The sequence below is a fragment of the Odocoileus virginianus genome, chromosome 7, assembly GCF_023699985.2.
Source record: "Odocoileus virginianus isolate 20LAN1187 ecotype Illinois chromosome 7, Ovbor_1.2, whole genome shotgun sequence".
NCBI classification, from domain to species: domain Eukaryota; kingdom Metazoa; phylum Chordata; class Mammalia; order Artiodactyla; family Cervidae; genus Odocoileus; species Odocoileus virginianus.
Window position 1 is genome coordinate 13,833,154 of NC_069680.1, and position 13,588 is coordinate 13,846,741.

A 13,588-nucleotide genomic window follows, 5' to 3' on the forward strand; every position below is an offset into this window, starting at 1 on the left:
ACAGTGACATAAATTTCTGTTTTTATATTATGTAAGTGGTCAAAGCATGTAGCATGTTTTTTTCTTGTCCCAAATAGGTATTACTAAGCAGTTGTAGTACAGAATTATGAAACAATTTCAGTTTATATGAATATTTTGTTCTTTAATTTATAACACTCTGCCTCGTCCCTTTCCAGGAGAACTGTGTTTATGAAACTGTAGTTTTGCCTTTGGATGAAATGGCATTTGAAAAGACTCTGACACCAATTATACAGGAATATTTTGAGCATGGAGATACTAATGAAGTTGCGGTAGGTTTAAAGTTGCAAGTGTAACTTTTTTAATACAGGTGAACAAACACTGTTAAAAGCAAAACATCATATCCAGGATGATTTTGGATTACTGGAAAAGACTAAGCATTTTTTTATACATAAATGAAGTTTTAACTAAGGAATGGAATAAAATTTTATTTACCATTCTTAACCTATTTGGGATCTGATGAGGACTATGTGCCATTTCCTTCTCTGAAAAACGGTATAGCACAATATTTTAATAATTGTAATTGTAACATTTCCATAATTGATAGTATTTAAAATATAACTTTAACAATTTCAAGGTATTTATGGACCTTCTAAAACCTCCTCAGGGATATCAGTTAAAATACTTCAGTTTCATTTTCTTTGATATTCATTTCAATGCTTAGGATTAGAATAAAATTTATCCTTGTACTCTGTCCAAAAATGAACACAAATGTAAATAAAGATAGAAATCAAGAGAACAAACGTGTTTTTGAAGCATAATTTGCATGAGGACATTTGCTGTGTTATGAATTGTTCATAAAGTAAATCTCGAAAGGTAAAATTATCGCTCTCGTTTAGTAGTTTAGTATTATTGACTTAAGTAATAAAATTGTATCTCTGTAGAAGACATTTAATTTAGATTCTTTTAATTCAGACTGGGCTTTCTTAGTTTGTCTCATAATATGAGGTTTGATAGCTTTGCATTTTTGTAGGATTTGAATATAAAAACAAATATTTGCTCAGTGGATACCATGTGGAGGTATTTATAATGGTGATTCCTGCCTTTTTGAAGCTCAGTCAAGTGAAGGAAATGATACATGCACGGATTATTAAAATATAATATGAAACATTCTGTTATAGAGGAAAACTTTACCAAAGTCCCATGAGGGTGGGGACTTGAAATCTTGTTACCTACCTAGCATGGGACTAGTGGTATACTCAGTTTATTAACTGAATAGTACTGTGAGGTGAGTGTTATGGCAGCATAAGATGGAGGCTGATAGATTATCCTGAACCATCTGAGGATGGTTAGGAGTTTGCCAGGCTAAGATGGTTGAAGAGAGTTTTCCAGGAAGGAGTAGTCCTAGAAGGAGTTTTCCAGGAAGGAGTATCATGTTTAAAGTCAATAAGTTGATCAAGTGCAGCCCAGGAAGATGAAATGGAGTGGGCAGAGACTATTAACAAGGACACCAGTTAGGTCCCTTAGAGTAAGTATCAGTAACTAACTGGTTACTCTGAGTAACCTCACTGGTGTCTTTCTAATTAGTCATCACTCTATGTAACTGAGTTACAACTTAGCTTCTTTGGTCATACTATATTCTACTTCCTAGTTGGTCACTCCTCTGGGAATCTTTAGCAAATACTTCATTTTTCTGTGCTTTGGAAATACCTCCCTCAAAGAGTTGTTTTGCATTAAGTAATGAAAACTTATTCCCCAAAATATGACTGCTTCTCTGATTATTTCGAAACAAGGGGAGAGGAAATATGGATAAAGTTTTGATTTTTTTTCCAAAATAAAATTAAACTATAGGCAGTGACATAATTTTTTTTTTTTTTTTTTTGAGTAGGAAATGCTAAGAGATTTAAATCTTGGAGAAATGAAAAGTGGAGTACCAGTGTTGGCAGTGTCCTTAGCGCTGGAGGGAAAAGCCAGTCACAGAGAAATGACATCTAAGCTTCTTTCTGATCTTTGTGGGACAGTAATGAGCACAAATGATGTAGAAAAATCATTTGATAAATTGTTGAAAGACCTACCTGAATTAGCACTGGATACTCCTAGAGCACCACAGGTTTGTAAAATTCTTCTTTGTGTTCATTCTCCTAATTGTTCATTCTCTGTCTGCTTTGCTTAAAATTATAGAACTAATACCTGCTCCTAGGAAATTTTATTAGTTGAAAGAGGGAAAAATTGGCCCATATTCCCTATCACACGATAGTGCTCTAATATTTTAGTGTAATTTTCCCTAGCTCTTTCCACTCCCCCAGTGTAGTTCTCATCACACTATAATTTTATATCCTACTTTCTCCACCATGGTCTCTGTAGTTTTTTGGTCATCTTTTTTTTGCTATCTGTATATTCTTTATTACATGTAGTTGAGCTGTTTCATGACCTAGGATCTTTTAAAAATGTAGATTGTTATAATTGAGGATTGAGTTTGCTTCACTAATGTTATGAAAATAATCATAAATAAGATTGTTCCCTTTTATAGCTTTGTAGGGAGATAATTAGAAAATTCATGACTTATGTATGCTTTTGTTTAGATTCTGTCCTCAAAGCCTTTTACTTTTATTAGATTTAATACATGCTGACACTATAATATGACTTTCTGGTTTGAAATTGAAAACGTGTGAAATTGTTGCTATTTACCTGACCAAAGTTTTAAAGCAAGGTAGGAACACTTTACTTAAACATTAATTTAGGACTAGAGTATAGGTAGGTTAACCTAAATGCTGTTTCTGTTGGTTTTCCTATGACAGACAGTAAGTCTGTGTTAGTATTTAACTGTGATTCAAACATGAACTTTTTTTTTATACCAGTACCAATACTTAAAAAAAGAAACTGTACACAATAGTCATTATAGAAATTTTGAAAAATAAGGAAAAGCCAAAAGAAAGGCGAGCAAAAATAGCCACTGTTAGCTGTTAGCATTTTGGTATTAAATCTTCCATTCTACTTTTTGTGGATATATGTCAGTGTACAATTTTTATATATCCTTACCTTTTTTGTTTTAATAAAAAGTGGAATCATGGTGTATATGCTACTTTGTAAACTTGATTTTTCTTACACTTATAAAAATGCGGTAAACATATTTGTCCATATAGTGTACCCATCTTACATATATACCATTTAACCACATGATTATTGTTAGACACTCAGTTTCCAGTGTTATTTCATAAGAAATAATGCTGTGAACATACTTTCAGGTAAATATTTACACACGTTTACCCCCTCAGATAAATAAACTCTTTTATTCAAACAGGTTTTTGAGAGACCATAGTCCAAGTTTTTTTTCCCCCCAGAAGAGTGGTTTCTCTTGACTGTTAAGTCATTGACTTAGCAAATACTTTTGATCATGTACGCTATGCTTCAGGCAGTGTGCAAGTGTGGGGATTCAGTAGTGAGGAAAAGATGTTTTGTGCCTCACAGCACTTAAATTGAAGGTTAAGATGTGGGGAGTGTATGCCAAGCATAATTAGTAGGTGCTAAATTATGTTTTCTGAATATTCCAGCATGTCTTAGGTATTGACTGTGTAGTTCAACCAGTCTTCATCATTTATGTATTTAGAAACTGTGTCCTATAAAAGTTTTAGATATTTTATATGGCTCTTTTTTCTTTTCCTTATTATAGTTGGTGGGCCAGTTTATTGCTAGAGCTGTTGGAGATGGAATATTATGTAATACCTATATTGATAGTTACAAAGGAACTGTAGATTGTGTACAAGCTAGGTAAGTAAATTAATTTTTCTACTTAGAACTTTCAAAATAGGGGAAAATTCTGCAGGATTCTGTTGAAATGACACTTGAATTAATCAGACATTGTGGATATCTGTCATTTATGTATAATTAAAATTGAGAGTTTCTTGATATAGTAGAACAGAAAGAAGACAGTATTATAATGCAGAAGTTCTGCATTATATACTTCTGCAAATATATTATATGCAGGGTTTTAGCTAAACTATTACCTACCTTTATGTCAAGCCACTTTTCTTTCTGCCTCAGTTTCCTTATTTATAAAATGAAAGGCTAGGACTTAGAATGTTCTTTAAGGTCCCTTCAGGTTTTAATATTCTGTAATTATTTAATCTTCTAATAAGATGGACAACATTAACAAAAGAGTGTATTTTTAATTTTATATTTACTTGCTATGGAAATCTTAGGAAATAATGTTTCTCACTTTTGTTCTTTAGCATAACTATAAGCTAAATGTGTTATTTGGGAATTATGCTCTATAATTTTTCATAACTTCCTAGAATTTAGATTTGGACTTAGCCATGTCTTAGGTTTTCATAGGTATAGATACTAATTTTCTGGAACTATTTCAGGTCATAGTGTAATGGTTGCCTTGGTGGGAAAGTATGAATATATACAAAAGTTCATTTTAGGTGAAATGTTTCTTCTCAGTGTAGATCAATTATTTTGTAATAACATTAGAGTTCTGTTGACTGGGAAATGGAAATAAGTGTGTGAGAGAATATTAATATGAGAAGCAACCTTTTTCCCCCCCAGCTTTTTATCTTGAAAAAATATTTTTTTAAGAGATTTCTCGACTTTAGGTTGCTTTTATGTTATAATGCAAAAGCTTTTAGTGTATATAGGCCTACCCCCTCTTCCCTGGACTTTATCCATAATTTGGTGAATCTCAAGCATGTTTGTGTGTCAAAATTAACTGTTTTTTGTTTGTTTTTGTAGAGCTGCTCTGGACAAGGCTACTGTGCTCCTGAGTATGTCTAAAGGTGGAAAGCGCAAAGACAGTGTTTGGGGCTCTGGAGGTGGGCAGCAGTCTGTTAATCACCTGGTTAAAGAGGTAACTATAGGGTATTGTTTTTAGTTTATATGTATTCTTTAGGGAAATAAACATGCCCTCTAGCTGGTGTTTTATGGACAAAAATTAAGTTCAGTCTTGCAAGTGAAAAATTGAATAATCCTTATATATATGGCTTTATGCCCTTTTGCTATAAATTATACCATGATCATATAATCATTATTAAATTTTTACTGTTTCCCTGACTTAAAAATAAGACTGTGTTAAGTTAAAGTGACTTTCATGAAGAAAGCTATGAAGGAACCTTAGCAGAATACCTGAAGTCTTTTTTCTTGGTATTTAAAAACTTTCAAACCGTTGAAGTAAGAGTTTCTATATTGTAGTTAATCACTAAATGTCCATTTTTATAACCGCAGTTTGAAACTGGATGATCTCAGATTATGTTATGCATTATGAACACTAGGTAGAATTTTTGTAAGGAAGTTCACTACCTGTGAGAGTTGGACCATGAAGGTGGCTGAGCGCCGAAGAATTGATGCTTTTGAACTGTGGTGTTGAAGACTCTTGAGAGACCCTTGGACTGCACGGAGATTAAACCAGTCAATCCTAAAGGAAATCAACCCTGAACATTCATTGGAAGGACTGAAGCTGAGGCTCCAATGTTTTGGTCACCTGATCTGAAGAGCCAACTCATTAAAAAAGACCCTGATGCTGGGAAAGATTGAAGGCAGGAGAAGAAAGGGATGAGAGAGGACAAGGTGGTTGGATGGCATCAGTGACTCAATGGACATGAGTTTAAGCAAGCTCTGGGAGATAGTGAAGGACAGGGAAGCCTGGTGTGCTGCAGTCCATGGAGTTGCAAAGAGTCAGACATGACTGAATGGCAACAAATGCATACTTTAGAAGAAAAAGTAATTGCTTTTTGCATTAATACCATTACTGTCTATGGATTTTTTTTCTGGCAGCAAAATGATATTCTATATTAAGAAACCAAAAATGTGTTTTACTCTTCTTCTTTGAGGATTTTTAAGAAAATTAGAAGATTTATATAGTACATGTGCTTCTGATTTTTGAGTGTAGTCTTTTCATGTGAAAGAAGTAACCTATCTATATTCCCAGATGACATAATCTGTATACAGAAAATCCAAGTGAATCCTCAAAAAAACCAAAAATACCAAACTGTTATAAAAGAATTCACCGTGGTTGTAGGATATAAGATCTGCATACAGAGTTTAATTGTAGATTTTCTGTATGCTAGCAATGAATGAATGATTTGAAATGAAATTAAATAATTGCATTTATAATAGCATAAAAATTAAATATAAAGGAATAAATTTACTAAAAGAAGTGCAAGTCTTCTGCACTAAAAATGATAAAACACTCTTGAAAGAAATAAGGCTTAAATAGAAAAATATCCCATATTTATGGACTGAAAGACAACATTGCTAGGATGATAATGCTTGTCAAAGTTAGTATTTTGAGAAACTGCCAAACTAATGGCATGTGAATTATCTCAACAAAAATTAGTCAACATAAAAACTGAAATAAAACTACCAATATATGAGTTTGAGGTTGACAAAATTTGGATATTCACTTATTTTATATGGAAGGATGAGTTGGACAGAGAGGACTTTTAGAAATATATACATGTATTTATCATTCTCAAAAATGCATAGAACCAAATGGGAAACATTTAAATACTTTATATAACAAAGTTAAAAGTTCCGCACTTTAAATATTTATTTTCCTAGAGCATAATAGGAAGTATTCATCAATCTGTATTCTGTTGATCAGATTTTATTTTTTACGGAAATATGTTGTAGAATTTGGAAGTAGAAGATGTGTAAATAAGATTATTTTTTTCAGTCAGCTAACATTCATTTGAGTGCCTGCTAGGTGAAAAGATGATTTCAACACGCATTGCATAGGGGAGAACATTCCTAGTTGAAGTTCTTGTGCTGCAAAACTTTATCTTCTTTCTGTTTTTCTGGAGCTGTAGATATTCTTGTGTGACTTTAAACAGAGGCAGGACTTGTCCTCCTTAGCCGTAACTGGAAGCTCAATTGCTAATGAACATTTTAAATAATGGGCCTCAAATTTTCAGTTTTAGAGGAAAGAGAACAGTATTTAGAGTATCTTTGCTCTGTCTAGTAAAGCCCTATTATCTCTCATTTTTTGGCTGCCATTGCAATATTAAGATCATCCTGGTGGAAATAAGTTTGTGCCACTTTAAAGTCATTTTGAGACTTCAGTTAGTGCCCTCTAGTGGTATTTAAAGTGACTTCTTTTTTTTACAGGGAGCATTGAAGTATTATGTTCACAGCTCAGGCCATACACGTCTACTTGTCAATCTCAGTGATTATCAAAGCACACCAGAACACTGCATTATTCCCTTTATGATTTGCTTTTCAGTTGTGAAAAAATTCTGTTGTGTCAAGAGTCCTAGACAACTGTTTGTGACCTATTTATTTATCATGTAATATATTGAGATGAGGGTAAATAAATCCTTCAGGCAAAGTAGAATTTTTCAAAAATCAAGAACTAACACATCTCAATTCTTAAATCTGATAGATTGATATGCTGCTGAAAGAGTATTTACTCTCTGGAGACATGTCTGAAGCTGAACATTGCCTTAAGGAACTGGAAGTACCTCATTTTCACCATGAGCTTGTATATGAAGTAAGATTACTTTTTCATTCCAAGGAGAATTATTGTGTTCCTTTTTGTACCACAGAAACTTAATGCTTCTTTAATAATGCACAAAAAAAACTACAATTTATGGGAGAGTTTTATAATTTTTAATGATTATGGTTACATATTAGAGAAAAGAGATCTAACAGATTTTAGGAGCAGTTTCTTATAGAAAATGAGCAATAATTCAATCATTCATTCAATTTTTAGGCCATTGTAATGGTTTTAGAGTCAACTGGAGAAAGTACATTTAAGATGATTTTGGATTTATTAAAATCTCTTTGGAAATCTTCCACCATTACTCTAGACCAAATGAAAAGAGTAAGTATAACATTTTGAACCATGTTTAGGCTGGTATCTTAAATTTTGTATGCTTGAATACAGACTATGAAGTGTCAATGAAACTTTCTGGTTTATTTAGTAATGTTATGCCTTTTTCCATATTTTTTAACAGTACTGTTTATGTTTGAACCTCTTACAGCCATTTCCTGGAAAGTAGTAAATATGTCAGCCTTTTTTTAATCTAAATTTTAAAAAATATGTGTGTGTGTATGTTCTTCCTCAAGAGTTCTAAGATATGGTCATTTGTTTATATCTAGAGAGACAAACTTTTAACAGAAGTACTTGGTTTATTCCTATTTTATTGTATGCATTGTTATTAAAATGTTGGTGAGGTTCTTATTTGCCTTTTATTTTTTTTTTAATGTAGTAAATGTATTATAGTAGATAGAGAAATATATCCAATGTCCATTTTCTGCCGAAAGCTCTTTTGAGAGAACAGTTGTAAATATTCTGTAACAAATGTACTTAACTCTTTGTACTTTTCTATTTTTTTTTTGTACTTTTCAAGGTTCAGATCTGACTTCAGTCTAATTAATATGAACACTTGGACTTAAATATAGCTTGATAACAGTGATGGGTTATATGCATTATGTATTTTATATGAGCTAACAATTCTGTGTATAATTTCATTGTTCCAGGGTTATGAGAGAATTTACAATGAAATTCCGGACATTAATCTGGATGTCCCACATTCATACTCTGTGCTTGAGCGATTTGTAGAAGATTGTTTTCAGGCTGGAATAATTTCCAAACAACTCCGAGATCTTTGTCCTTCAAGGTACTTTATTACTTTCTCAACATCAAATACTGACTGAGGTGCTTAAGAAGGTTAAGCTAATTTTCTGTCATTCTGTCTGTCTGAAAAATAATACTATCTTCCCTCTAGTCACCCATGAATGGAAAATCATCTGAATCTATGGAGAAGCAAGTGTGAAGCTTATTTTGTTCTCTTGTAAATTTGTACAGGACTATCTCATGAAGCCCCATTTACTGGAAAGAAGCTAATTTTGTGGAACAAAATGTGTGTCTTAGACTCTGAGTAGTTTAAATATTATTTCAGGGTAGATATTACCAGTAAGATGAAAAAATTGAGGCTTATGACAGTGTAATGTACCTTTTCTAAGGTTATACATAGTAGAAGCCAAGGATGGATCCAGACTTTTTCTGCCTTTAAAAGTCTATGCTCATTCCTATTCTGTATGTAGGTTCCTTTTGATCCTTCACAGAATGGAGAATTGGGGCTGATTGCATTTTGTTTCTCTAGAAAGTGTGTGTGTGTGTGTGTGATTCTTTGGAGGTATATGTGCTACTAGGATCACACTCTTTAGGAGTTGATAGATTTTTTGTTATTGTTAAAGCTTAAATTTATATTGTAATAGACATAAGTTTAGTAACAGCTAAACTTCTTGGATGGACTTCCCAAGTGGTTCAGTGGTAAAGAATCTGCCTGCAATGCAGGAGATGCAGGTTCAGTCCTTGGTCGGGAACATCCCCTGGAGAAGGGAATGGCTACCCACTCCAGTATTCTTGCCTGGGATATCCCATGGACAGAGGAATTTGGGAAGGTACAGTCCATGGTGTTGCAAGAGTCAGACATAAAGCGACTGAAACAAAGAAAAAACTTTTTGTGTGGGTCTCCTTTATGTATATTTTAAATTTGTGTAATTTTTTTCTGAAGAAATTTCAAACTTTGCATACTTTTATGTAAGTGCCTTGTGAGAAATCTCAAAAAAATACTTGAGTGTCCTTTGCTTACAAAGTTCAGAAACAATTAAGAGAGAAGGAAAAGATAATGGTGGAGATACATTTTAATGGCTTTGATAAAAATGTCTGAAAATGTATATTTCTACTTGGTGATGACAGTATTTATGTATTGTGTGCCAAGTGGTGTACCTCAGTATAAACTGTCAACTTTGGCAAAGCTTTTTGCTACTTGCTACTTCATTTTCACCCTTGATCTCCTAATATTATAGTATGAAGCCTTTATGTTCAGGAAAATATAGCTGTAATACATACCCCTTTCATAAATACCCCTTAATATGAAAAGGAGTCAACACTTTGGCACTGTCCTTTGGCGGCTCAGATGGTAAAGTGTCTGCCTGCAATGCAGGAGACCCAGGTTCGATCTCTGGGTTGGGAAGATCCCCTGGAGAGGGAAATGGCAACCGACTCCAGTACTGTTGCCTGGAAAATCCCATGGACAGAGGAGCGTGGTAGGCTACAGTCCATGGGGTCACAAAGAGTTGGACACAACTGAGCGACTTCACTGTCACTTTTTTTAAAGTTTTTCAGCCTCTATTCAAAAGTCTTAACTAATGATTTCTATTATGGCTTTACTTTCAAGGATCATTTGGAGAGATGTCTAAACTTTCTGTGAATTCCATACAACTTTAACTTTTTATCCTCTGATTTTTTGCTTATTTGGGCAAAGTGCACATTTGTGTGTGACCTTGAATGCCCGTGCATATTGGTCTAGGGTCTGAGAAGAAATAAGAACCAATTCTGCCCAAGCTATGTTGAGCACTTACTGCTTTCAGCTTCTGTGACTGTTCCTTTTGAGCGGTTGTTACTACATTTAGCTAATTGTGTGATTACATATTATAGAGGAAGGCATCTTGAGTTTGAAATGGCAGAAAGTTCCAAAATGGGGTATATATAGGAATTAAATGGACTCTGTTTTTCCACATTCAGGTTATGGCTTTTCTGTATCTGAGGAAAAATTAAAAACCGTTTAAAAACAAGATATTTTGATAGGTTCTGTAGCTGTAGTTTTCATAGTTCTCAATCATGTTGGTGTTCCATTTGGTTCAATGTTTAGCTTTCAAATAATATTAATAACATAGTAGAAATAAATACAGGCATGTCTCATTTTATTGTGCTTTGCAGATACTGTTTTTTTTTTTTTTAAAACAAAAGTTTGTGACAACTCTGCATTGACAAGTCTGTTAGTGCCATTTTCCTAAACAGCATTTGCTCACTTTATGTCTGTGTGTCACAGGTTGGTAGTTCTCAGAGTATTTTAACCCTCAACTTGCAAAAAGATTAGACTTGTTAAAAGTTTGGATGATGGTTAGCGTTTTTCCTCAATAAAGTATTTTTAAATTATTGTATGTACATTGGGTTTTTAGACATAAGTGTAGGCCACAGTATTATATAAACATTATATGCAGTGGGAAACCAAAAAATTCATGTGATTTGCTTTATTGTGACCGTCTGGAACCAAACCCACAATAATTTTGATGTGTGTTTTTATTAAATTTCCAAACAGCAAAATGTTTGCCATATTTGTATTTTTTTTTCTTACATGACTTCATTTGGCCAATGAACTTATTTCAATAATTGAGCTTTTGTTTGACTAAAAAATGCTCAGATTAAGTAATTCATTTGGTATGTTCTAGGATATGTAACCGGTAAGGTCTTTTCAAAAGACTTGGGCATGCTGACATTTTAAAATTTAAATGACAAACTCTTCAAAAGTTAATGACAAAGATGCAGTTTTTAATTATTTTAATTGACTATAGTCAAAATTTGTATCTGTTTACATGTTTTTTTTCTTTTCATTACAGGGGTAGAAAACGTTTTGTAAGTGAAGGAGATGGAGGTCGTCTTAAACCAGAGAGCTACTGAATATGTGAACTCTTGCAGTCTTAGATGTTATAAAAAATATATATATCTGAATTGTAAGAGTCGTTAGCACAGTTTTTTTTTTTTTTTTTTTTAAGCACTTGTTTTGGGTACAAGGCATGTCTGAAATTTTGTAAACTTACATTTAAGGGAAATTTTTAAAGGACTTTTTTTTTTTCTTTTTCTTTTCTTTCTTTTTTTTTAAATTTGAGGGTGTAAAGGAGGGACAGAAAAGTAACCACTTCTTAAGTGGGATATTCTCATAAGCTACCTTTTGTAAGTGCCATGTTTATGACCTAATCATTCCAAGTTTTGCATTGATGTCTGACTGCCACTCCTTTCTTTCAAGGACAGTGTTTTTGTAGTAAAATCACTGGTTTATACAAAGCTTTATTTAGGGGGTCAAGTTAAGCTGCTAAAACCCCATGTTGGCTGCTGCTGTTGAAATACTGTGCTTTGGGAATTAAAAAAAAAAAGAAAAGTTATTTCTTTGTTTTAAAGAATTTTTAAAAAATGAGCTAGTTGTGAGACTTATTCATCTTTCCAGGGAACATATTGCTTGGTCTTAAAGACTAGACAGTTAAGTAAATGGTGGCTGGAACATCTTATTTTTCTACAAAACTGGAAAAATGAACCCAGTTCTAGAAGAATGTATGACAAAATAAAACATGTGAAGCAGTGTTGATTCTTTATTTGGAGTGCATTTATTTTAGATCTTTTAAAAAACTTATTTCCCACAGCAAATTTTAAATCATATAAAAGCATATTTGAACCTAGTTAATTTAAACTTTGCTCTTGGCAAACTTTTAAAACGAGTACAGTAGTAAATAATTTTAATATTATACTTGGGAAATACTTGCACACTTCCTTGTTTTTGATCTTATCTAGAACTTAATGAAATTTCTAAACATATATACCTTTCATCATTAAGTTCTATTACCAACTAATGCTTGTGTTATAAAATATTATTCTTCAAAGACTCAAAGTTTTACATTTAGTCAGTGTATGAGAAAATAGTAGTTACTGATAACAGTTATCTAAAGGAAGATCACATTTCTAACCTCTTTTGCAGAGCCTAATTACTCAGCAAGGCTTCAAGGTCCATACTAATTTAAATTGTCTATTACCAACTGCAGCAAACCAACCAAGAATTATATTCAGAATTTACAAAGGTATTCCTAGGAACATACCCATTACAGGTCTAGCTACAGTCTTTTAGAAATAAAACTTCCAAATTTACATTCATTTTATTTCATGGGCTCTTTCAAGTCCTTATTAATTTCCATTTTTAGGGTTTTGATTATGTTTTGATACCTGGAAGACAAAGGTGGCAAGGTAAGTCCTTAAAGTCAGTATAATTAAAAAGCTTAGTTCAGTTTTTAAAACCATGTACAGGATGACTATAAAAGTTGCATTTACTCACTGTGCCTAACTAAGAATGTCATCTAGAAAACTGATAGGAATGGTAACTAATTTGTAGTTTGAAAAACTTGGGTTAAAAATAAAACAAAATCTGGTCTCAGAGTTTTAAAATTGCTTATATGCAATACAAACCAGTGTTTAAATTCACAATCCAAGTTTTAGTAATTGAGTTTTTTTATAGGGATACTGTTTTATTAATACATACTGTTTTCAGCATATAGATGCAGATTATTTTCAGCTCTTGTTAATAGAAAGGTGTAGGGTGTTCTGTAGAAGTGCTAGTTATCATTCAGTGAGTTACTTGCCGTTGTTCAGTGAGTTATTTTCTGTTGTTCCTTTTCTGTCATTTCCTGTTGGCGAATTGTATCCTGTGCTGTTTGCTGTATTTTCTCCAGTTTTGGCACAGTCATAAATCTTAATGGTAAAAGTATGGGTTTACATAGCACCATTGTGGGTATATCTTCTACATACAACTGCCCTAAGTATAAAAAGAAATAAAAATCAGAGTGAGATAAACACAGCTGTTTGGTAGTTTGGATTTGCAGTTAAAAAATTTAATACATTGTCATTTAATTGTTCTTATAGTTACCCTTGTAACACATCTTTAATATAAAAATATAAAAGCAAAATTTAATACTAGAAAGTTCATGAGAAAGGTTTTGAATTTTCTACCTAAAACTGTAAGTTGCCATGGGACATAACTTCTTGTGTCAGATGTTGAATTTCAAAAAAAAAGAAAGAATTGAT

The 13,588-nt window shown here is 32.8% G+C and overlaps 2 protein-coding genes across 4 annotated transcripts in view; one reads left to right on the forward strand and one right to left on the reverse strand.

Annotated features, from left to right (window-relative positions):
• The window catches only part of PDCD4 (programmed cell death 4), a 27,486-nt gene extending 15,384 nt beyond the window's left edge, over positions 1-12,102 (forward strand). The window contains exons 5-12 of the mRNA XM_020905455.2: positions 177-290; positions 1,847-2,068; positions 3,629-3,726; positions 4,690-4,804; positions 7,334-7,441; positions 7,664-7,774; positions 8,434-8,573; positions 11,362-12,102. Coding sequence (XP_020761114.1) covers positions 177-290; positions 1,847-2,068; positions 3,629-3,726; positions 4,690-4,804; positions 7,334-7,441; positions 7,664-7,774; positions 8,434-8,573; positions 11,362-11,422 — 969 coding nt within the window. The 3' untranslated portion in view covers positions 11,423-12,102. The remainder of the gene's footprint in view (positions 1-176; positions 291-1,846; positions 2,069-3,628; positions 3,727-4,689; positions 4,805-7,333; positions 7,442-7,663; positions 7,775-8,433; positions 8,574-11,361) is intronic.
• Positions 12,101-13,588, reverse strand: part of BBIP1 (BBSome interacting protein 1) — a 16,757-nt gene continuing 15,269 nt past the window's right edge. For 2 of the 3 annotated variants that reach the window (XM_070470157.1, XM_020905461.2), the window contains one exon: positions 13,012-13,319. In XM_070470157.1, coding sequence (XP_070326258.1) covers positions 13,153-13,319 — 167 coding nt within the window. In that variant the 3' untranslated portion in view covers positions 13,012-13,152. Of the gene's footprint in view, positions 12,734-13,011; positions 13,320-13,588 lie in introns of those variants that run through there. The other variant, XM_020905457.2, reaches the window with a different exon arrangement.